The sequence below is a fragment of the Mesocricetus auratus genome, unplaced genomic scaffold, assembly GCF_017639785.1.
Source record: "Mesocricetus auratus isolate SY011 unplaced genomic scaffold, BCM_Maur_2.0 Super-Scaffold_100004, whole genome shotgun sequence".
Classification (NCBI taxonomy): Eukaryota; Metazoa; Chordata; class Mammalia; order Rodentia; family Cricetidae; genus Mesocricetus; species Mesocricetus auratus.
The window spans coordinates 79046904-79071796 of NW_024429189.1; the positions used below are offsets into that span (position 1 = coordinate 79046904).

Here is a 24893-nt window from a genome sequence, read left to right on the forward strand (position 1 = left end):
CCTGCCCTCCCCCACCACCACCATCAAAAGTCTTAGAGTATAATAGACTAGGTAGGTGCCTTAAACAACAAGCAACTCTCACAGTTCCAGAGCCTGGGAATTCCAAGATGAAGGTGCCCACAGATTTGATAAGCGGGAAGAGTCAGCTTCCTGGTTTGTACACTAGGGAGTCAGACTGTGTGACTCCTATAACCGTTTCCTTCCAGGAGCTTTCAGCAGGCACAATCTCTCTCTCTTCCTCTCCTTACAGGAGTACTGCTGTGATCACAAGGCTCTTGCTGGGTGATGGTTAGGCCTCTCGGTCAACTTGACAGGCTTTAGAATCGTCACAGAGACACAGCTCTAGGCATGTCTGCAAGGGTGTTTCCAGAAAGGTTTAACTGAAGAAGAGTTCGCAAAGACACACCCAGAACGTAGGTGACATCGTTCTATAGGCTAGGGTCCATGAACGTAAAGGGATTAAAAATGAGCTGAGCATTAGCGTTTGTGTGTCTGCTTCACTGAACCTGCAGGTGCTATGTGACCAGCCGCCCCACACTCCTGCTCCTTGACGTGCCTTCCCTGGAATGATGGACTGTAACGTCCAGTGTGAGTCACAGTAACCCTTTGGTTCTTAAACTGCTTTTGCCACAACAAGGAGGCACGTTTCCCAAAGGTCTAACCTCCAAGTAACCACCACCTGGGGACCAAGACTTCAACATATGAAGGAGCAGAAGGGGAGGAGTGTGTGTGTGCGCCGGCACACACACTTTCAGATATGACAGAAACAATCCTAATTCGGATGCCTCGCTTTCAATTCCCTGACACTGCCGGCTGCTCCTTTTTTTGGGGATACAGTCAATAGTATAAGTGATAAAGTTACAGGGGACTGAGGTAGAATCTAGACAGGACTGACTTGTGGCTCCTACTTAGTACCTCTTTCAATGTCCTATTCCTCTCTCCTATCCCCTGAGCTTCAGTTCTTAAAATTCCCAAAGGAGGTTTGTAAGATGCCTCATCTGGTAAAGCTGCTTGCCGCTACCGACAATTCTGATAACCTGAGTTTGATTCCTGAGACCCAAAAAGTGGAAATAGAAAAGATTCTTGCATGTTGTCCTATGATACCAACAGAGAGAGAGAGAGAGAGAGAGAGAGAGAGAGAGAGAGAGAGAGATGCACGCACGAACGCTTGCATTCTAAAACCAAGGCAAGGGAAATTAGTAAAGTTGTGCTTTCTCTTTCTCTTTTCTGGTAAGAATGTAGGAAACCAGAATCACCCATTCTGTTTTTGTTGAGGTTCAGGAATTATCTGCGGATTTGTGCTGGGAATTCCATGTTTTATTTTCTTTGGTATCAACAGAACTTGTGAGCCCTCATCATTCTTATCCTGGCCTCAGAATATCCTGGAGTTAACTCACAACTCAAGAAGTCATTGGGGGGCAAACATCCTTAGTTCTGAAGTTTCGCCCTCATTTTATTGCTTCAACACCAATTCCATTTTTTACCTTTGAGTAGGCAGACTGGAAAACGCGGTGAACTGAACCGGCTTATTTTCATAAGCAGAGCCCTTACCTCCTTCTTCCCTGTGCACTGTATAATTGATAGTGTTTGCAGCTGTGGGTTTCAAAGCCCACTCAGTTCCCTGGTGCTCCACCAGTTGTACACTATGTTTGGGGACTTTAGGGGCTTGCAGGCGACGGGAATTTAGGTGTCTCCCATATTCCAGAGGGAGATAAATATAAACTGAGATAACAATCTCTCTCCAGCCGGGCTTTGCGGGCCTGGGGAACGTACACCCGCTAAGCACCGAGGGATGCAGGCGCGCGGGTGACGGTGACCCACGCAGCCTGGCACGCACGGACGCCGAGAGCGGCGACGCGCAGTACGGCCGCAAGAGGGCGCGAGCTCCACTATGGCGGCGCGCCGGCCGGGAAGGAAAGAGATGGTCCGCCTGGGAGATGGGGAAACTGGGACGGAGGAGGAGGAGCGGCGGCGGCGGCGAGAGGGGAACCCAGCCATCCTTCGGCAGCTGCGGGCTTCAGCACCCTGCCCGGACAAGGGCTTCAACCAGTCTGCGCTCTCAAGGTGACCGCGGCGTCGGGAAGGTGGCCGGAGCGCTCGCTCGGCTGCGCGCCCACCTCGCCTCCCGGTTCCCAGCCCGAGACCCTCGGACAGCGACGGCCAGGTCCTCGGGGCGCCGCGCTCCGCATGGCACGAGGGGCTGCGGAGAACGCGGGTGAGCGGGGACGCCGGGGCGCCGCAAGCCCCGCCCCGCGGCCGGCGCCCTGACAACGCGAGCGGCCCGGGCGGCGCCGCGGCTCCCCGCCCCTCGGCCGGCACCAGGCGGGGCTGGGACCAGAGCGCCGCCGCCGCCACCGCCGCACGAGCCGAGCTGCTCTGCAGAGCCGGACCGGGAGCGGGGCCCGGCCGGGGGCGGGGGGCCGCGGCCCTCGCTCCACCTTCTCCAATCATGAGCCAAGGAAGTCCTGGGGCCTGGGCCCCCCACGGTTCCCCCTCCGGGTCATCAGCGCCCCCAAACCCGTTCGTGCACGAGTTACACCTCTCTGGCCTCCAGAGGGTTAAGGTAAGGTGTGGGCAGGGGGCGTGCGGAGGACTGGTTGGGATGGGAGACAGGACAGGGTGTTCAGAGCCGAGGCTGAGATGGGTTTGGGGAAGAGAGGAGGCGGCTGAGAAGCTTGTGGAGAGGGAGCCTGGGGGTGCGCACGTGGGGGTGGCCGGGAGTGGGTGAGGAGCCCTGGTGAGGACTCGAGCTTAGGCGATAGACAGGCTCAGAAGTGTGGGAGAAACGAGTGGGTCAAGAGGGAGGATTGAAGGGGACCCAAGGATAGGAGAGATGGAGGATATTGGCGAGTGCGGATTACATCCTTCGGAGCTTGACGGGCTGGGATGGAGCTTGAGGCTACGGAAAGACCGGGGTGGGGGCAGGGGCGTGCTCAGCGATTCTCCAGGCTTCGACTTCAACGGTTTGAACCCAAAGAGTTCGTCCTTGTGCCCTTCCAACACCTCCTCTTTCCGCTACCACCCCCCCATACACACACACATGCATACACACACCCTCACTGCAGCACCTACTGGTGGGGGCAGGGAGGCTGGGAGGGGGGTTGGCTACAGGAAGTAGAGGGACGCACCACCCTAGGGTAGCCAGGAGGTCGGTGTAGAAAGGAAGTGTCCAAGGTTTCTGTTGTGATCGCCTCCCCTGAGGCCGACCCCCCGGGGACTAGGTTTATTTACCTGCTGGATCCTAAAGAAAAGCCTCTGGAGTCACCCTGGCTCTTGGCAACCTTTACCTTGCGGAATAGGGCTGAGCGTTACCTAAGGATTGCTGTTCTGCAGTCCTAGGGATTGATTGACGTGAGGCTTGAAAAGTGGACCTCTGTTTCCAGCCATCTCCTCGGGCCCAAAGTGTGGAAAGAGCCCCGCACCGGCTTTGTTTGGCATAGGAGCTATTTATGGAATGGGGAAGCTGGGGAAGAGGACCTGTCTCTAATGTACATCAAACACGGTGCTGGACACCTCACTTGCATTCTCTCATTAAATCCTCTTAGAGCCGTTTCAAGTACTAGATGCGTTTTGTGACAGTAGCCTTTTTAGGTGGAGTGGGAGTCAGCTGAGACTGAGAGAAATAAAGCACCTAGCAGTATTAATCTTTTGTCCTCATAGCCTCACTAGTATCTTATTCATCCCACTTGGGTCCCTGGGCCTCTATCTGTCACCTGCAAGGTGTTGAGTCTTTGCCAGAGGGTCAGTTCTTGTAGGAGGTGGAGGCTGTGGAATGAGCCTTTCCCAGCCCTGAGGGATGTTTTCCCCTGCCTTTCTGCAGTTCTGCCTCCTGGGGGTACTGCTGGCCCCAATCCGAGTGCTTCTGGCTTTTATCGTCCTCTTTCTCCTCTGGCCCTTCGCTTGGCTCCAAGTAGCAGGTCTCACTGAAGAGCAGCTTCGGGAACCAATTACTGGATGGAGGAAGTAAGGGGGACCCAGCTCCTCTAAGACCCCACCTCTCACCCCTCCCCCCCTTACATGCTCTGCCTGCCCCCCGCGCGCCCAGATCTGGTCCTTAGAACTCCATCTCTAAATGACATGTCCCAAATACTTCAGCTCAGTGGCCACCGTGTTTTGAGGGGGAAAGAGGGGTTTCCTACTGCCCCGGGTGCCTGGATCGGGGACAGGGTTGACTGAGGGACAGAGCTCCCTCCGCTGATCCCCAGCCTTTCCCTGGCAGGACTGTATGCCACAACGGGGTTCTTGGCCTGAGCCGCCTGCTCTTTTTCCTGCTTGGCTTCCTTCGGATCCGTGTCCGGGGACAGAGGGCCTCTCGCCTGGAAGCCCCTGTCCTGGTTGCTGCCCCCCACTCAACTTTCTTTGACCCAATTGTTCTGCTACCCTGTGACCTGCCCAAGGTTGTCTCTCGAGCTGAGAATCTTTCTGTGCCTGTCATTGGAGGTGAGAGAAATCAAGAAGGGGCAGGGGTTGACAGCTATGGGCCAAAAAAAAGTCAGAATGGAAACACTGGAGAGGGTGGGCTTCAAGGGCAGAGGGAAAAGTTAGGAGGGGGATTGACCGTTGGCAGAGAAAATGCAAATCAACACCGTTTGTCAACTGATCTCAGACTTCAAGGCTGAAGCCAGGAACAAGGTACTACTAGAAAATACAGCCTACAATAAATAGATTGTAGCAATACCTGGATTGTTGAAATATCTTAGACCGTTGAGGAAATAGAGGCTGCCGATATCAGAGCCTCAGGGTCAGAACCAAGTGACTCCTCCTTGTACCTCCCCGACCCAGCCCTTCTTCGATTCAATCAAGCCATCCTAGTATCCAGGCATGACCCAGCCTCTCGGCGCAGAGTGGTGGAAGAGGTCCGAAGGCGGGCTACCTCAGGAGGCAAGTGGCCTCAGGTGGGTCGGAGGACCGTGCCCCCTGTTTGCCTTGTGTGCTGGGTGGCTGCTCTTTCCTTCGCCCCTCACTGTGCTTTGGGTTTCGTTTCTGTTTTATTCCGGTTTTCCGCCCAGGTACTATTTTTTCCTGAAGGCACCTGTTCTAACAAGAAGGCTCTGCTGAAGTTCAAACCAGGTGAGGAAAATGATAGTGAGCAGTAAGGTTGATAAGGTCGTGGGGGGAAGGGAGCCTTGGGGGAGGAACAGTTAAAAAGTAGAGGGGATGGTGAGGGGTGATGGTGACAGGAAGCCTCTTACCTAATGCTGAGGTGAGTCAGAGAGAAAACGGTTAGTGAAGCAAAGCCACGTGTCACTCGGTGCTTGTCCCAGACCCTCATGCCATGTAGCTGCCTGTGTACTAACTTGTGCCTTGGGGGGATGGGGGTGGAAATGGGATTTAGGAGCCTTCATCGCAGGGGTGCCTGTGCAGCCTGTCCTCATCCGATACCCCAACAGTCTGGTGAGTCTCGGTGGAAGAAGGGGGGAAGCAAGGAGCATGAATCTCCCCCCAAAACGGAAATCCTTGAAAGGTGACGTGTTAAGATACGCGTCCGGGGGCGAAGCATGAGGTCAGGTCGGGGTCTCCGCTAAAAGTGATTTCCAGAAAGAAAAGTAACCTGCCCCTCCCTCTGCTCTTCCCATAGGACACCACCAGCTGGGCGTGGCGGGGCCCTGGCGTGTGAGTTCTAGTGTTGAGGGGGTAAGGGTGGGGAGGTGGGTCCGCCAGAGCATCCCTGGTCCAGTCTCTACAAGAGGTGAACAACCCACATTTGTCGGACGGAGAGGGCTCTAGAGGACATTGCCCTCTGCCCTCCCTGTATAACTTGGCAGTGCTTCTAGGCTTCCCACCCGAGTCACTCCTGCTGTGATTACAGGTCCTTCTTATTTACTGCCCTGTGTTTGTTTCTTGTTTGGGGGAGGGGTGGGGAGAGGGTCCTCACTCAGTGGTCTCTTCTCGAGAACCCACACCACTAGGCATGCCTCTTGCCCTTTCCCGGGTACCCAGACATCCGTCACCTGCAGCTTTGCCCCGGTGTGTCCCTCCTCTCCACCTTTCTGGCCTTTGTCACAGTCTGCTTGTTAACTGGAGGGAAGGGTCCCATTTTCCGCATCACCGAGGGAGTATCCCACTGCCTTTGCTCAGGATAGTTAAAAAGCAGTAAACACCCATCTCTCTTCTCTTAGACTCAAAGTTCTCTGGCTCACGGCCTCTCAGCCATGCAGCATCGTGGAGGTGGAGGTATGGTGTCCCCCTTAGTGGGGTGGGCAAAATAAGAGTGTCGTGCCTGCCTTACTTCCAGATCCTGATGAGAGCTGTGTGTGTGTTTTAGTTCCTGCCAGTGTATCAGCCCAGCCCCGAGGAGAGTAAGGACCCCACCCTTTATGCCAACAATGTGCAGAGAGTCATGGCACAGTGAGTATTACAAGTATTTCCTGGTGTTCCACAAATATTTCCTGGAGCAGTTCTGCAGAGCAGAGGAGCCACAAAAGGGGCAGGAGGTTTTAAGCCTAAGATAAGGGCTAGTGGGGCAGGACTTTGTGAGAGCTGAGGCTAAAGAGAGAAAAGGAGACTGACCGTGTGGGTCAGACACTGTAATGAAACCTCAGTGCTGTCTGCCTGTGACCTCCACCCCTCTTCGTCCTGTAGGGCCCTGGGCATCCCAGCCACTGAATGTGAGTTTGTGGGGAGCTTACCTGTGATTGTGGTGGGTCAGCTGAAAGTTGCGTTGGAGCCACGGCTCTGGGAACTGGGAAAGGTGCTACAGAAGGCTGGGTAAGTTACCTTGAAGATGAGAGTATGAGCAGGGCTCCAGATAGAAAATTAGAAAAGGCGCGATAAGGGAAGGAAGAAGTTCCGTGCTGGATTTGATCCTCAGTACGGGGAGGGGTGGGTGTCGCAGTAGATGAGTCCATGCTGAGTGCTGAGGGTAAGGTTATGGTTGGCCTGTCTCGAAGGAAACCGAGTCAGCTCACTGCTGTCAACAATTCCATCGTAGGCTGTCCCCTGGCTGTGTGGACATGGGGGCAGAGCCAGGCCGGAGTCGAATGATCAGCCAAGAGGCATTTGCCCAGCAGCTACAGCTCTCGGATCCTCAGACAGTGGCTGGAGCCTTCAGTTACTTCCAGCAGGTAATGGTGGTAGAACCCAGGTGCTTGTTGGCTTGCCCTCTGAGCCGACAAGCTCAGAATTCAGAGATGGTGTTCTAGTGAGAATGTTAGTTTTGGCAAACTGTATTTCCAGAAATATAACCAAGTGTCCTGTCAAATAGTAACTCTAGGTCTGTTCTGCATAGTCTAATGCACCTTGTAAATGGCCAGCTACAAAATGTTCTGGAACATACTTTTCCTTTTCTGTGCTGAGTATCCAGTGCATAGAGGGAATAATGTTGTAGTCACAGGAGGAGCAAAACACAGACTCCGTCAGGAGAGCCTAGGGCCACTTCAGAGATTGGCAAAGATGGGACACGGGGTTAAGACCTTCACAGAAGGGCCATGCAGGTTAGGTGGAAGAAGGTGGAGAAGAAACTGGTAAGGTTAGACGGTTGAGAATCTGAGGCCCATGATTGCTGCAGTGTGGAGGCAGCTTCTTTTCCAACACCCTGTGGCCTTCCTAGAGGATTCCTGAACTAACTCAAGAATTTTGGCAAACTGTATTTCCAGAAATATAACCAAGTATCCTGTCAATTACAGTTCTGGTTTGTTTGTATTTTCTTTTTAAGTGCTAAGAACAAACTCGGGTTTTTCTGCTAGGCAGCTACTCCTTATACCTTAGCTATTCCCCTAGCCTCTCAAAGGGATTTGTTTGTGCTAAGACACAGACTATGGGCCTCCACATCCTCAGCATTCTAGGAGACAGAGGCAAAAGGATCATACATGTAAGAACAGCCTAGGTGATTAGTTAGACACTGTCTCAATTTAAAAAATAGTAATTAAAAATGTTAAGTATTGAGCATTACATGGATTTCCTAGATTGGGGGAGATTGTCCGAATCTCAGACAACATGTGCCCCATAGACCTGGCATAGCATCTATCTTGTTTGGATTTTTGGTTTTAAAAAAAATTAGGCCAGGGTCCCCCTTTCAATCAGTTGGACCAGTTCTCCCACATGGGCTGAGTCAGAGGAAAACCAGTTTGTCTGGCTTGGAAACCAGGATTGCTCTCCTGTGGTCTGTCAGAATGAGTGGTAACTTCAGAATTCCTGGGGGATTCCCTGCCATTCCTAGATCTCTGTGGGAGAGCTTTGTTACTAGTCAGTTTTATTTCACACGTGGCTGCTGCCTGAGAACTTCAGGAGTCCTGGGGAGTGTGGTGCTCAGATCTGAGCAGAGTGACCACAATCTTAATTTCTAAGCCTGGTGAAGAGAAACCAAAGCCCAGATGACAGGTGGAAGATGTATGGTCCCCATGTTCCTCTGGTGTTTCACCCTCTAGGATGCCAAGGGTTTGGTGGACTTCCGAAATGTGGCCCTTGCACTGGCAGCCCTGGATGGTGGCAGAAGCCTGGAGGAGCTGATTTGCCTGGCATTTGAGGTACCTTGGAGGGACTATGGGACAACTGCTGCCCTTTACCCCCCACTTCCATCCCAGGGGGGTGATATGCTGTTCTCAATAACTTTTAGATGATGCATGGTCAGTACCCAGGAGTACCAAACTGCCTAAAACTGCCTGTCTGCAGCATCTCCTACTGAGGCCCAGCCAGGCAGAAGGCAGAAGCTAGACATTTTACATGACCCTGAAAGAAAGGGCACTAGAGGTCCAAGAGGGTTCATATGCAGCATTGGAGGAAGGGGAGGGGCCCATCATGTAGGCGTTCCCGGCAGCATGAAGCAATGTCTGGAGGAGAAAACTTGACAGGCATCTCTTTCTGTCCCAAGCTCTTTGCTGAAGAGCAGGCAGAAGGACCTGGCCGCCTGCTGTACCAAGATGGCTTCAGCACCATCCTGCACCTGTTGCTGGGTTCACCCCGCCCTGCTGCCACGACTTTGCATGCCGAGCTTTGCCAGCCTGGATGCAGCCAAGGCCTCTCCCTGTGTGAGTCACTGACTTCTCTACTCTGCAAAGGCGCTGGGGTACCACCAGCACCAGGATACGTTCCGATCCCTGAGCTGGCAGAGAAAGGGCTAGTGGCCAGTCTTAGGAAGCAGAAGTTCTGAGAGGCAAGGTGGGCGGGAAGCAGGCAAATGAGGAGGAGGAGGAGGAGGAGGAGGGGATGTAGCGCTGTATTGAGAAGGCAAACAGACTAGAGGGGCCGGGTGTACCAGCTCTGAGGAAAGGGAAGGGAGAAGTGTCCTCTTCACACTTAGGTGGTTTTACTTTTCCTGTTCTTCCTATCCAGGTGAGTTCCAGAACTTCTCCCTCCACGACCCTCTGTATGGAAAGCTTTTCAGTACCTATCTACGCCCCCCACACAAGCCTCGAAGCAACTCCCAGATACCAAATGCCTCATCCCCAAGCACCCCCACTGTCCTGGCCAATGGGACTGTGCAAGCCCCCAAGCAGAAGGATGACTGAGCACCTCGACCCCCCCACTCCTTCCTCAGCTTGAAATCAGCCCTGCTCTCAGGACAGCGCCAGAGGCCTACCCTACACCTCAACCCCATCTCTGCTCCCGTTTGATTGTTTTGGTTTTCATTGTTTTAAGTTTATTTTAATTTTTTGTTTGGTGGGGTTTTTTGTAAAAGACTATTTTATATATAAATATAAATATATATATATATATTAAAAAAAATGAAGCTCCGTCCCGTGGGTGGAATCATTAGTTGTGAAGAAAAGAGATGAATGATTAGTTGGCAGATTTCCGTTGGAATTTCTAAAAAACTTCAAAGGTTGATCTTGGCCGTACCTGAATTCTCTCACAAATGGATTGGGGTATTTCCTTCTTGGAAATCATACAGTGATTTTTGTATCTTCACCTCCTGTTACCACCTACAAAATGTGCACCTTTTAATAGACTTGTCATGAATGCCTTTTTCATCCCATTCCCACATGCTTTGTCCTCATTAAAGATGAAATGTAGCTTCCTACCATTCCATATTTAACAGTCACGCCTTGAGTGTATTCCATCGCCCATACTTGGAGACCTGTCTTAGTAAAGTCATTTTCTCCAGGTCAAACCAACCACATGGTACTTCTTGACAGTAGGATGAGCTGAGGAGCCCTTCCTGTCCAGCCCCTTAAAGGAATAAAGGTCCCCAGCCAAGGTGCCGTGTCTTGACAAAAATATGTAGAATTAATTAGATTTAGGAAATCAGATCTAAGATCTGACAGACACAAAAAATATCTTTACCCACCTATATACTTAAAGGAGGCGAACACTAACCAGACCTGCCAATGCCAGCCTTGGGAAGAAACAGTATGGGGGTCTCCTGGTTTTGGACATACCTGGTCATGAAAGTGATTCTTAGCAAAAACCTGCAGGGACTCCTCAGAATCTACCTTAATTGTAATACTTTGTTCTACATAGCAGCCAGGATGCTCACGCAGAAGAGCACACAGAGAGCAATTTGCAACCAAAAACAATCTTTATTTTTCCAAATAACTTCGCAAAGTCCTTTCCCTTTACTCTCCACAGCCTAACCAGTCTAGTCTTCTGCCCCAGGCACTCTAGCTTCTTGTACAGAACAAAACCAGCATTGAGCTAGGGCTGCTTCCCCAGTAGGGAGTAGCGGCAGTGAAATATGCTGTGGGGCACCCCACACACACTTAGGGTGCTGCTAGGTGGAGCAGGATAGCCCTCTGCTGCTACTGGTTACGACGTCGTTTCTTCCTTTTGCTCGTAACGAAACTGTCACACCGCCTTTTACGGGGCTGTGGGAGATGCCCTATTCCTAGAGCAAGGGGTTTCTGCCCAGAACTCCCAGGCTGGGGTCTCTCTACAGCAGTAGCTGGACTCCCAAGTAGGGCTTGCTTCCCAGATGTGTGGGAAGAGGGTGAAGGTTGGTTAAGGTCATCTACTTTAGCAGAGGGATGGGGTGCTTTCTGGATTCCCTGACCTCCAGAGGCCTGACAAGTACTGAAGGAAAACCCTCCCGAAGACAGGCTAAGTTTTGAGGCCAAAAGATAGGCAAAGTTAGAGAGCTCTTCATCCTCCTCGTCCTCCTCACTTGCTTTGACCCTACCTGCTGAGTGGTGTGTTTCTCTAGTCAAAATTTCTCTCAGAACTAAAGCACCTCTGACCCCTCCTCTAGGGGAAGTACTTCCCAGACCCTGACCAGATGTTGATTTGCTGGTCTCAAGTGGGTAAGATCCGTGGTTGCCTTGTAAAGGAACAAGGTCAGTAGGTTTGGAGGAAACAGTAGCTTCCCTGCCCTCTCCTTGCAGGTTATAAGAATTAAAATTTGATGAGCAGGAATCATTGCTGACCCCTGGTTGGGGGCCACTGTCATTTCTAATGTCTAGTATGTTAACATGTTCTATGTTTTCCAACAGAGGAAAAAGTAAATTACCCCTGCTCTCTGCCTCTTGACTAGCCTGGGGGAAAGAGAGGCTATCCTGGGTCCCAAGAATAAGGAGACTGTCTTGGCATGTGGGTATCAGGGTGTCTTTGGAAGACCCCAGTGTGGAGGAGTTGAATGTTTCCAGAAGTGGGGAGCAACCTTCAGCCCACAGGTCACTGGGATCCTGTAAGCTCTCAGGACTTAGCTCTTGATTTTCTTTGGATCTCAGGGCTGGGCCATTGGCCATCAGAGACACTGGCAAGCTGCAGGAGTTGCTCTTTTCTAGAACAGCGGTTGCATCTGTGCCTCCACAGGGAACCACAGTGTTCCCCACATCCTCTGGCATTGTGGTTTTTCTAGGACTGCTTCTGGAACTCAGTGCCTGATCCTTCCTTATACATGCCTCATCTTGGGTGCTGTCTGTGACTCTTTCGGTTGGTAAGGGAAACTCTATGCGTACACCATCCATGTCACTGCTCAGCCACAATTCTGGACTGAGAGAAACCCTGTCCAGGCTGCCAGCTACCACAGGGGAATGGTTCTGATCAAAACTCTGAACCATGGCAGGACCTCTGTCATCTCTCCACATGGCCCTTGAAGAGCCTTCCTGGGACACTGCTGAAGTTTCTCTCCCTTGAATAAGCACCCCAACTCCCCGAATCTGTTGTCCTATCTGCAACCCCAAGGCCTGATTTTCTAACCCAAGTCCTTGCAGAGGAACTGGCTCTGTAAGTCCAACATCCAAATTAGAGGCTCTCATGGGCTGGGGACCTTCTTGCCAGCAAAAAAGTAAAGGCTCTGAATTCCTATCTGCCACTGGATAGTGCCCAGAGGACCCAGTACCTCCCAGGAGGCCATCATTATGTACAGATAGCTGCTTTATAACCTTCCCAGCCCCTTTTCTCTCCACACCCAAGGGTACTTGCATTCCCTGTGAAGCTGCAAGTTCTAGCTGCAGGTCCCAGCTGCTTGAGGATGGCAGAGTGTTTCCATCCTTAAGAATCCCCCTTGAACCACCTAGGGCTTGTTCCTGCCCACCATGTATTTCTCTTGCCTGCTTGCCTGGAGAAGCAGATTTTCCAGTGTGAACAGTGCCCGCAGCCCCCTGAAGCCCAGGTGAGGGCTGAGGCCTCCGACCCCCATCTTCATCTTCATCAGAAACAGAAGGACTTGAGTCTGACTGAGCTCCGCTGCAACTTGGAGGTGCCTGCGCATCTTCCTCCTCCAAGGCCAGGAGTCGTTTCTGGACCAGCTGTAAGAGAATGGACAAGAGCCAGTTCTATACACGGTTAGAAGAGGTGGCTGAGTGGGTGCAAAGAGATGGTAGCTAGATGGTGTGGGGAAGGAAGACAAGTGCTTGAGTGGTGGTGTCACAGACGGGTACTGCGGCTGTTCCTGCTTTGGGGCTTTACTCCCCTTGGTCAGCCTTTCCCATAGCCTCCATTCATAGGGTTACACAAAAGCAGGCAGGCTCCTTTTCCTGGTGTCCTACGCCTCCCAAGTTTACCTGGGCAGCAGTAAGTCCTTCTTCTTGCTCTAGCTCCTCAATTAAAGCCAGAGGATCTCTCTGCTCCTCTGGGGACAGCAGATCTGACAGAAATTGAGGATGAATGACCGCCTCCACCTGGGGAACAGAAGGAGTGATGTGAATCTTGACATGAAATGACCTGTAAGCCCAGCTCTAAAGACAAAGCATTGACTCCTACACCCCATGCCCCTACTTTCACCCTGGAGGTTGTTATAAACTGTGACTACCACCTGTGTGGGCATATATGTATACCCATCTCCAAGCTACAGAATGGAGCCTCCTGCCATATGCAGAATCCCATGTTACTGGTGCCCCACAGTGCCCAACCCCCAATATCTATCAGAAATTAGCCATGAAGCTGAGCATATGTGGTAGCACACACTTTTAATCCCAGTGGTAAAGGTTAGGTGAACTTCTGTGAGTTCAGGACCAGCTTGGTCTTCTATAGAGCAAGTTCCAGGACAGCCAGGGCTACACACAAAGAAATTGTCTCAAAAAAAAAGGAAGGAGAAGAAAAAAATTAGCCATGTATTTCACTTTCCAGAATTTGGAAGCTTAAAATATGTGCCCCATACCATAGACACCTTTTCAGGCTTCCAATGGGCTACTGCTCTTAACTCTGAAAAGGCTGATTCTGTTATCACACACCTCTTAGAGGTGATGGCTGTTATGGTTATACCTGCACAAATAAAAACTGACAATGCTCCAGCATATTCCTCCAGCAAATTGAAACAATTTTTCAAATATTATAACATAAAACATGTAACGGGTATACCTTACAATCCCATAGGACAAGCAATGGTTGAGCGATCTAACCAAACCTTAAAAGAAATGCTTCATAAACAGCCAGGGGGAACAAAGACCCCTAAACACAGATTACATAATGCTTTACTAACATTGAACTTTCTTAATGCTAATAAGAAAGGACAAACAGCTGCAGAAAGACACTGGACTACAGAAAAAACGTCTGAACTAAACGGATCAGTGTATTTCAAGGATGTTATGACTTCAGTTTGGAAACCAGGATATGTGTTATGTTGGGGAAGGGGTTTTGCCTTTGTTTCTGCAGGAGAAGAAAAGCTTTGGATTCCATAAGAATTGATCAAGATTCAATCCGAACAGGAGAAACCTCAGGAGGAGGAAAGATGACAGCTCATCCACAAAGTCATATTCTACAATGTGTAAGGAGACCTCACAAAAGGAAAGGGAAATGTTTTGATTTTGTCTTCACAGGAAAACCCATCTCCAAACAGCAAGAAGATACTGAACCTGTGGATACCTAAAGAAGAGAGGATGGCTAGCCCAAAGAATTGCCAAACAAAGAAGAATCTAATGTTTGGTATCAATGTCTAATTCTCTTAATTTCGTCCTTATGATATCTATTTCTCTTTACTTCCTAATGCTCTTTTGGTCCCAATTCACTTAAACAGAAGCTGGCTTTGGAGTTGGATTGGCTCTCCTCCTCTAAAGCCAAGCATGTTGTTAAAATAAAATTCAGAATTTCTGTATTATATCAAGGAGCCATTGATGTAAGACAGAAGAAAACAAAATCCAGGGACTGTCATCTGTTTATACTTGGTTTTTTCTCTCGAGTCTAATTTCCCTCACATTTACCATCTTCCTTATTGTTGCCTTTCCCAGTATGCATACATATAAAAATTAAAAATTTCTTTGTTGACATTAACGTTTGAGTTTTCCACAAAGAACAAGGAATTTCCTGACAGCAATCTTCAAAAACTTCAGAAAGAAAAATGGGCCTTCCTTGTCAGCTCTTCCTGACAAGTACCATCCTGGAACTGGTTTGGGACTACATCATTCCACACAACTCCGGACCAATGAACCAACCGACATGGTGCACCTTCTACAATCTGGCCAGAGCCTCAGACAAGAGCTTCAATCAACATTAGAACTCCATTCAAGAACTTCAATCAAGCATCTCCCACCAACAGAAACTGAATGCAAGTGTGACTTCCGTTACACTAACATTTTCTTCCTGAAGGATCCCATGAGGTCGTCCCATTTCAGCAGGAAGTAATTTTGAGAATACTACACCCCTTTCCCTACTGTTGATATTGCACGATAGTTTACGCCTGTTAGTGTTACTTTTCAATTATTTAGGGTTGGGATTGTGTAGGAGGAAACCGTGTTCTGCCATTAACCATGTGACTTATTAGAGGCACATACAGATGAGGTAATAAAAGGGCGGTTTACCGCACCACTAACCACACCCACTTTAGGCATGACTAAAGACGTATACGGACGTAGGTGGTGAACTACGTCACTAGCCAGGCCCACTTTTGGGCATGGCTAGGGGCGTTAGGGAGGAAGGTATAAAAGATTGAACGACGGAAGTCTTGGTCTCTTTTTCTGGCTTTCCGGCTTCCAGTTCAGTGGGGGAAAACTACTCGGCTCATCTGGGTTACTTGTTTGTCTCTTGTGAGTAATTTCTACAATACTTATTTTTGCTTTCAGTAAGAGTGCCGTTTATCATTGCAGCATCAGGATTGGAAGGAAGTATTCAGACTTGGGCATCTCTTTCAGACAAGTTTAGAATTTAGATGGGATAGATGTGCTTAGGATAGGATATAGGTAGATTATAATTTGTTTATCATCTTCTATATATATATATGCTTTATATGTTTGAGACATTTTGTATATTGACACAATTTAGTTTTAAGTCTAAATCTTTTCTTTAGACTAAAAGGGAAATTGTAGGGAGAGATTTTATGAATCCGTAGCGCTGACCACTCCCGTATGGGTGTGTTCACGGGTACATAGAACGTACAGGGAAGATAAATAGAGCTAGGGAGAGGAGACTCTTTCTCTTTGAGTTTCGGTTTCAACCTGGAGAGCAGCTGCAGACCTTTGGTCCTCAGTTTTCTTGGCTTTTCACGTGATTTCTCTTTCAATAAAATATCACAGGACATCCCTATTTTGTGTAGGGATGTCCTGCATTACACGTAGACTCAGCTCACCTTGGAGACAAAGACTTTCTGAGAACACAGTTCATCAATGTAGCTCAGAAGACTTGGATCTGGATACATGACTACATCTTCCAGCTGCCCCTCTTCCTCCTCTGTCTTCCTAGTGTCCAAGTGGCTCCCCATCAGACCTTCCATGATGTCAATATATTCTTGCACAGCTTCTGGTGGGATCTCTTTGGGTGCCTCAGGAACCAGAGCCCTCTGGGGTTTGCGCTGTCGCCGGCGGGGAGCCCGTGTTTTAGAGGCTGCCTTCTTGGGGATGTACACTGAGGGAGGAGATGGGGAGTTTCTAAAGAAATCTGGTATCTACTTCCCAGTAATGTTCATAAGGGAAGAAATCTGGGTACAAGAAATGCTTCCAGAATAGGGTCAAGCTTTGGGGGAGAAAAATGTAAAAGCTGGAAACTGCCTGATGCTACCCCCAGTTCTTAGGCTGGTAAAGTATAGGGTTCATGCACAATCAAAATGAGAGAGTAGTTAGTTTACTTGGCCAAGATCAATAGCTAATTCAAGACAAAGGGAAGCAAGAACCCCCCATACCCCCCATTTCCTATGGGGCACTGTGTTTGGCTCATAAAATGTCACTTCCAGGAAAGTGACAGAAGCAAAAGCAATGCCTTTCCTGATCTCCTCTTTGTGGGTAGTCTTACCTGGCTGCTGGCAAGCCTCAGGCACCAGAGGCCCTGGATCAAGTTTCAATGGGGTGACAGGGGACAGCCCTGGGGAACCATTCATCAGCTGTGCGTTCTGTATCTGCATCTCCTCCTCCACCTCAAACTCCATGAACCTGCAGAGGGTAAAGAAAGCACAGGGTGTGCTGAGGAAGTCTAGCCCAACTGAAACAAACCCAGACACCAGGGAGCATCCACAATCACCCTCCTTTTGACTCAATACTGTTGGAGTCAGGTCAGCCAGGGGAAGCTGCTCACAGGTAGCCTATTGACAATGCTGGGGAACAGCATCATATTGTCCCTTTACCTTCAACAGTCGATGGAGAAGCTGATAAGGAAACTAATGGCATAAAGCTTAGATAGTTCTCCAGGACAAAGTGGCATCCTTACTTCTGTGTTCTACCAATTTCATCCAGTGCCCTGGATTCATCACTATTTAATATAAGCTAGGTAAGTTCAGTCTGGCCTGTGCAACGGCCTAGAGGTACACTCTAAAGGGTTGCTCTTTACGGCCTCATCCACCCCTTTCTACAATTGACAATGATGGCCAAATTCCAGAAGCAGAGCCCCCCAGAGTGCAAAGGCTGCTACAGGCCCTGACGGGTAAACTTAGGCAACCAAAGGTTTAGATTCTGGGGGAAAAGTAAAAGCTACAATTGGAATAAATGATTCCTCTATTGTTGAGACAGACTCACTATGTTGCCCAGGCTGGCCTTGAACTCCTGGGCTCACATGATACTCTCATCTCAGACACGGGGTCATGTGTGCCGACCCACACATCACAGCCAGCCAAATTATTTATTTATTTATTTATTTATTTATTTATTTATTTATTGGTTTTATGAGACAGGGTTTCTCTGTATTGTTTTGGAGGCTGTTGGACCAGCCCAGCCTCGAAACTCACAGAGATCCACCTGCCTCTGCCTCCCGAGTGCTGGGATTAAAGGCGTGTGTCACCACCTCCTGGCCAGCCAAATTATTTTTTGGCCAAGACTATCCTGTAGAACTGGGGCATAGAGAGTCAGGGGGCCATTCTGAGTGTCCAATACCCTTATTTCACCTGGCCAGCCTCTTGCAGAATTAGTTCCTGCCCGGGATGGGGGAAAAAGGACTTTCTGTGCTATTTCCAAAAACAAACAAAATGTACGAAAGGAATAGTGGCTCTGAACTTCCACACCAAGAGTCACTCGCCATCTGGTGAGCTAAACAGCCTTGGTGGTGAGGCTCCCTCATCATGAGCCGGATCCTTTCCTCACACCTTCAGTATGAAAGCCACATACTGATCCAAGACCCGGAGGCAGGGGAATTGTCAAGAGCAGACAGGACAATAACCCCAGAGCCCAAGTGGAAGAAGCAGCAAGGATCCAGGAGACCTTGTCTGGCCTACAGCACTTCTCCTGTGACGCTCCTTTATTCATTTAAAAATGTATTTTGTGTGTGTGCGCGCGCATGTGTGTGTGAGTGTGTGTGTGTGCCCATGCACACGCGCGTGTGTGTGATGCACGTGTGAACCTCAGAGGACAGTTTTTGAGAGCCACTTCTCTCCTTCCTTCATGTGGGTCCTGAGGATCAAACTCAGGCTGTCAAGCTTGGTGGGGGGCACCTTTACCTGCTAACAGCCTGCCCTCGACACTGACACACACATGCATACACCTGCCTGTCTCTGCTGTCCCTACCACTCAACCACTCCCCCACCCCTGCAGGGTGAATGAGGGTGCACCGAACTCACTTCTCTGCCATCTCGAAAAAGATCATCCGGTCAAAGTTGCTGGTACGTTCCCACTCCTGCAGAGCCCTCGGCAGTCCCTCCTCCAGGGTCATAGCAGGCTTCAGTCGGGCCAGGGAACGAAGCACTGGGCTAAAACCCCCATTAGGTCAGACACATTGCACAAGTGTGCCCTGCACCTATTCTGATGCCCAGTCCATATTCCCCTCCTCCACCAACTCCAGCAGGCACCTCAGGCCCTGCCATGTTTCATTATAATTAGATGTCCACATTCCACAACCTCCCCTCCAGCTGTCTGCCATTGTTGCTGCCCTTCCCATCTGGATGTGCAAATCACACAAAATCAAATGAGTCTCCTCTTGACCTCCTGAACTCAACCAGGGCACCCACCTTTAACTCTCACGGTGCTAGCCTTAACTGGTCAGTAAGAAGGAAACACTGGTGTGTGTAAATGAGCACTATTAACTGTAACGTGGATTTAACCCTGCCCAGGGCCTCTTGAATTGTCAAAGACTTATTTCACTAACCCAGCACGCGCCTCTAATTAAAGTGTGTGCAGTTATTTGGGGTTTTTGGATTGGAGATGGGTTTTTTGTCTCCAGAATGTCACCCCAGGTCTTCAAATAGAATATTGAACAATTACTTCTGGACAGATCTAGAGGAAATCAAGAGTGCAGACTAAAGTAAGGACTTCATTTTCACCTCTCTGGCTTCTCTTTACGTCCTCAAACATTACTGAGTATGAGAAGCCACCTGGTAAAGCTTGCTGTAACTATGGATTGCAGAGCCCCAGGATCCCAGGACTGAGCATCTAATCAGCTTCCCAGGGGACTGGCTGTTTAGGGTCTGGAGCATGCCTTGAATAAGACCCTACCCACCACACTGAATCATGGGGAGCAAGAGTTGTCCAGAAACCAAAGGGGATGGGTCCTAAGCAAATCTTGAGGACTCATGCTGGTTCTAGATTTAGAAACTGTCCACCAGGTCCCAGGAGAGAATTTAGAGCTATCTCAAGAAACCAAGACCTCTTACTCAGGAGTCAGAGGCAGATAGATCTCTGTGAGTTCAAGGCCTCCAGAGCAAGTTCCAGGACAGCCTCCAAAGCAACACCAAGAAACCCTGCCTGGGGAAAAAACAAAAACAAAAACTCCCAAGAACTCAGGAAAGTGGTGTTTATTGAGGACTTTGGAAGTGGTCCTTTGGTCACTTGCTCCAAAGTCCAGATGAAGGAGTTCTTCCACTGGAAGGGAACTTCCTCCCCGTCCCCCAAGTCTGGTAAAACAGTGTTTACCCAATGGTCTGCAGTTGAGAGATACCCGGTCTGCTTGGGAAGGAGAGAAAATCTCCCAGATGACTAATGACCAATGTTTAAACAAAAAAGACAGCCTGTAACTCCAGGCTTCTTGGCTAAATATACATACACTCAAAAGGAGGGTTATTTTGGCCTTTTGTGGGTTCCCTTCCTCTTTAAGATTGCCTTTTTATGGTAATAATAAAAGAGCTACCAGTTAAGTGATTCATTTTTTTGTGCCAGGCACTTTGCCAAGCACCTTTAATCTGATCAACCCTCAGAGATAGGGACAATTACCCCTTTTCTGATGAGGAAACTGAGGGCAAAGGTGTTGGATGTCCTGCTCCCGATCACACATCCACTATGCGTAGAGCTAGCTGTGCTCTGTCCCCTCCCTGTTTCACTTTGACCCCTCAGTAAGACAAGGCTCACACCGGCTAAGGTCTTAGCCTGGCCCAGTGCCATCTTCCCTGTCCCATAGGAATGAGTCAGGGATCAGCCCACCTCATCCCAGCTCATCAGTGTCAGAGGGCAGGAGGGCCCTGACATTTGGTGTCAGGGACCTATGGGACAATGTCTGCTTCCGGCTTTATGACAGGAAGTCTCTCCATCTGCTTGTCTGTAAATGAAGACTACTGTAAAACGCTTGTCTGACTTCACAGAGTTGTAGGTATTCTTTGAAGAGTACCTGAACGTTTCTTCTAAGCCAGGAAGACTGTAGCAGTGTTTTTAGTTCTCTTAACAGTGTCTTCTCACTCTCGTACAGCCTTCAAGAATTCTGGAGTAACCCAACCGAACCCCTGTGCCTATCCCAGAGTCCTCTCTAAAAGCCCTAGAAACATCCATCTTGGGTACCCACCCCCACTTACATAAGAAAGCAGGAAAGAGCTTCTGCATCAGGACTCTGGGATAGGTGAGTCCGGGCCAAGACTTTGTAGCGCTGCCAGCGACGATAGTTCTCATAAACACCCTTGGAAGCATAGGCAAGGTCACCTTGAGAGGGCTTCCGGGCAGTCACTGAACCTCCTTCCATGGTTGCAGCTTGTGTTCCTGGCCAAGACTTTTCCAGGGGCACAATGGGAGCCAGTTGGGCAGTTGGTGGCAGAACCTGCATAGGAAGTCCCGCAGGGCCCTCCTGACCCACTCCCACAGCCACAGCAGGCAGGGTGGTCTTCATGTTAGAGGCTGTCACAAATGGAGGTGGTGGCCCCTCCTGGCCCCCACAGGGAGCCCCTGAGGCAACCCAGTTCAGGGCTGTCTGAGTAACTATAAGGTTCTGACTTTGAGAGGGCTCAGCTGGCCCCACTTCTGTCTTGACTTTGACAATGACCTGGCCGGTTCCAGCCACACTGGGGCCAGAGCCTCCTTCTGTCACCAACAATGGGCTGGGAAAAGCAGAAAGGAGCAGAGGACTGCCTGGAGAGAATGCAGGAGGTATGGGGGGCTGTGGGGATGGCTCCCAGAGGGGTGGGTCTGCTGGCACAGGAGTAGGTGGGGCAAAGGGAAGCGCAGGGAAAGGGGGCAGGCCAGCACCAGGTTTCATGGCCATATCTGGTCCTGGTAATGGAGAGGCTGTTGAGACAAAGAAGAGAAGGGAGTAGGAAGGAGACCAGAAGTTAGGCCACATGACTTCCTTTTAGTCCCCATGGGGTCAGAGCAATGTCTCTTGATGCATGAAGGAGGGGACATGGATGGGTGGATTTGTAAATGTCTCTGAAGGAGTCCTTTACCCCTGAGTTACTGGGCTGAAGAAGCTGCTCCCTTTCAACGAGACGCATAGACCTGCTGTCTACCAGGAGAACAAGCTCAAGCTGTCACTGCCTCGAAGAGCTTTCCTCAAAATACTGTTGGAGACCTCCCCTGCCAGCTCCATAGTCGGTCAAGAAGAAGTGAAGTAGGCTGACACCTGTTGTGCAAGCAGGCTGGGTACCGGGAAGGTTCCAAACCCCCAAAAAGCATTCATGGGGTCCTTGGGGAGTCTGTTTCACAGACACTGGTCCATCCTCTCCTCCCTTCCCTAATCCTCTTACTCCTAATAATCTCTTCATCTCAAACAACAGAAGATGCAGTTTATGAATAGGCACAATGACTCCAGAACTCACAAAGCTCATTTCTCCAAAAATCATGCCACCAGCATAGATGGACACCTACTAACCCTGCCCACTCCCATGAGACAGAAACCACCTGCTCCCAGCTGCTCTGTGTCCCCTGTCAACATCCACAGAAGTACAGTCCCCAGGACAGGGTATGGCAGCTTCCCAGAAACTTCATTATGCAGGAATAGCTGGAAGGATTAGATAAGGACCAGGAAATTGAGGGGGGGGTGCATGGAGGGAGGGAGATTTTCAGTGCCTTCAGTGACTACTGGACAAGTTGAAATTTGGCAGCACAGGTTATCTGTGGTCCTGCTTCTTAATGTTAGAAGTTTGGAGCTCACAAAGAATAAAGCATTGAGCTGAAGCTAAAGAAAAAGGAAACCTAGAACACAGTTGCTGCTGGGGTGAGCTATGTGGATGTCGGTCAGGCAGAGCAGGGGATAGCACACAAATGTTTACTTCATTAAACAGGGTCTATATCCACATGATATCCACAGGGACATCTACATGACTTTAATGATAAAAACAGAACCCGATTGGCCTAATTTCATGCTGTTCTCCTCCCTCTTTTAAAAAAAGAGCATCTCACAGACAAACCAGCACTACTCAGATTTCTAACCACAAAGGAGACATAAAATAGGAACAAATTTATGTTCACACTCATCTAAGTCACACAACAGAGGGTCAGGTTATAACCGCCAACTTCTGTACATTGCAAAATGTTGCTAAGGTCTTAGCTCCACAATAGGTAAGAAAACCGAGCATCTCACTATGGCTAAGATGACTTATCTTCCCCATCCTGAAAGTCAAGAAAGACTGCTCCCCACCCCATGGCTGGGTAGTGGTGGCATATGCCTTTAACCCCAGTACTTGCAAAGTAGAGACAGGTGGATCTCAGTGAGTTCAAGGCCAGCCTGGTGTCTACCAAAGTGAGCTTAGGACAGCCAGAACTGTTACACAGAGAAACCCTGTCTCAAAAAAACAAAACAAAACAAAACAAAACAAAAAGAATGGGCAGACAGATGGAAGGAAGGGAGGAAGGAAGGAAGCCTCTAACAAAAACATACTTAAAAATAAGTACAGATTTTTAGAGCCGGGCTTTGGTGGCGCACTCCTTTAATCCCAGAGCTCGGGAGGCAGAGGCAGGTGAGTCTCTGTGAATTCGAGGCCAGCCTGGTCTATAGAGCAAGTTCCAGGACAGTCTCCAAAACAATACAGAGAAGCTCTGTCTCAAAAAACCAAAAAAAGTACAGATTTATTAATACAACCACTCTGGAGGATGAGGCAGGGAGAGCACAAGTTCAAAGGCAGCCTGAGCAATTTAGTGAGACCTCACCTCAAACTAAAAAGACTAGTAAGGGCTGAAGATTTGGCTCATATAATGCTTGTCTAGCATGTGTAAGGCCCTGGATTCAATTTCAATAAACAAAAATTTTACACACACACACACACACACACACACACACACACACACACACACACACACACGCGCGCGCGCGCGCGCGCATGAGTGCACACGTGCACAGATGGGGCAGGAAAAGTACCCTCTCCAGAACACTAATTAGATGGAATCTTGAGCTTAGAATCCCCAACTTCTAGATACATGCTTAATAAGTTACTATGAAAAAAGAAAGACAGAAAGAAGGAAAGAAAGAAAGAAAGAAGGAAAGAAGGAAAGAAAGAAAGAAAAGCCTGCTGCCTGGACTGAAAAGAAGCCACATCTGGCTGGTAGGGACCATCAGGTATGGAGCACAGTCAGTTTCATAAAATCTCTAGCCCCATTCACCGACTCTTAAATAAATAACCCCCTGAAGAGTTTTAGCTCTCTAAGTAAGCTGAGTGTCCCCCTGACCCAATTCCTACTTCTCCATCCATCCAGCCTACTTTCCCTCAAAAGATCTTTTCATGGTGAAGTCCTAGGGCAGGCACGAGCTGCCAGAAGACGCAGATCTTGAGTCTTCCCTGAAATCCTGACCATGTTACCCATACTGCACATAGAGCTTTGCTTCCAACCCATGCATGTTAAAGTGCGACCTCTTCCTGGGAATCAAACTGGTGATTGCGGTCCATTACCTGTATTCAGTGTGTTACTCCTGAGGTACTTCGGTTCATTCCCAAGGAGGCTTCCTCCATTCTTACTTCCCTAGGCTTCCTAAGGCCTGTGTGGGGGTGTCTAATGTCTCACATCCCTTTAGGTTAGCCTAAATAATTTGTTCCTAGGTAAAGTGACAAACGTGACACCCCAGGGATGTGAGCAGGTGGCAGATACCCTACTTCCTCCACCACCTCCAGTCTTACTTCTGTCTGACGCCATCCTCTGAGGTTTAGGGACACCCAACAGTGGCTGTTGGGAGGCCTCCAGAATGAAACAGTTGGGCCCAGGAACCAGGCAATAACCTAGCTCTAACAGAGGCTCTCCAAGGAAGGTAGGGTAAAGACTGGGTCAAAACAGAATTAGAATCTTGGACACAGGCATTCTGTAGTGGGGGAGGGGACAAGGTATTTCATAGTGAGAATGATGAGGTGGGTTCTAGTAGGTAAGCAAAAAGTAGAAAATCCCTCTAAATTAATTTGATAGCATGATTGCATGATTGTTGGGTGTCCTTTTTTTTTTTTTTTTTTTTTTTGGTTTTGGTTTTTCGAGACAGAGTTTCTCTGTGGCTTTGGAGGCTGTCCTGGAACTAGCTCTTGTAGACCAGGCTGGTCTCCAACTCACAGAGATCCACCTGCCTCTGCCTCCGGAGTGCTGGGATTAAAGGTGTGCGCCACCACTGCCTGAGGGAGGTGTCTCCCCCCCCCCTACCCCGGACAATTTGTACGTTATTTCTCAGATTCTCAACATTATACTGTAGTTTTTGCTTTTGGTTTCTTATTTTTCTATTCTTCAACAATATATCTAATCCTCTGCCCTTCCAGTTCTGTAACTGGCTTACCATTAATAATAGATTAGTGGTAGGCCTTTGGCTTGTTACAACAATAACTCTATTTTCTGAGCCAAATTCGGAGCACCTAGTTTGTATAGTTGAGGATCAAGAAAACTAAATGTTTGAAATTGAAGAGTTTCAGATGATCCAGGGTGTGGTGTAAGTGCCACCTTCTTGAAAAGCTGCCACCTCTAGCTCCTGGGTACTGGGATTAAAGACCTCTACCTTTTTAAAAAAGAAAGGTTTATGTAGTTTTATTTTGTGTTTATGAATATTTGTCTGAATGTATGACTGTGCAGCTG

The 24893-nt window shown here is 49.2% G+C and overlaps 2 protein-coding genes across 4 annotated transcripts; one reads left to right on the forward strand and one right to left on the reverse strand.

The window, feature by feature from the left end:
- Positions 1 to 2408: 2408 nt before the first annotated feature.
- On the forward strand, positions 2409 to 9966 carry Lpcat4 (lysophosphatidylcholine acyltransferase 4). The gene is made up of 14 exons (XM_005064782.4): positions 2409 to 2563; positions 3821 to 3963; positions 4220 to 4440; positions 4783 to 4895; positions 5010 to 5070; positions 5336 to 5394; positions 5579 to 5613; positions 6120 to 6174; positions 6266 to 6348; positions 6583 to 6708; positions 6932 to 7064; positions 8367 to 8465; positions 8810 to 8966; positions 9271 to 9966. The coding sequence occupies exons 1-14, from the start codon at positions 2450 to 2452 to the stop codon at positions 9444 to 9446; spliced, it is 1575 nt and encodes a 524-aa protein (XP_005064839.1). The 5' UTR covers positions 2409 to 2449; the 3' UTR covers positions 9447 to 9966.
- Positions 9777 to 24104, reverse strand: Nutm1 (NUT midline carcinoma family member 1). Of its 3 annotated transcripts, none has more exons than XM_040746002.1 (8): positions 23966 to 24068; positions 20441 to 21143; positions 18284 to 18412; positions 16534 to 16670; positions 15875 to 16149; positions 12879 to 12995; positions 12434 to 12623; positions 9777 to 9860 (listed from the first exon to the last, which is right to left on the reverse strand). In XM_040746002.1, exons 1-8 carry the CDS (start codon positions 23979 to 23981, stop codon positions 9844 to 9846), a joined length of 1584 nt encoding a protein of 527 aa, XP_040601936.1. In that variant the 5' UTR covers positions 23982 to 24068; the 3' UTR covers positions 9777 to 9843. The 3 variants fall into 3 exon arrangements, with proteins under 3 accessions (XP_040601936.1, XP_040601935.1, XP_005064838.1); XM_040746001.1 differs by having other exon boundaries at positions 12426 to 12623; XM_005064781.4 differs by lacking the exon at positions 9777 to 9860 and having other exon boundaries at positions 10438 to 12623; positions 23966 to 24104.
- Positions 24105 to 24893: the final 789 nt, after the last annotated feature.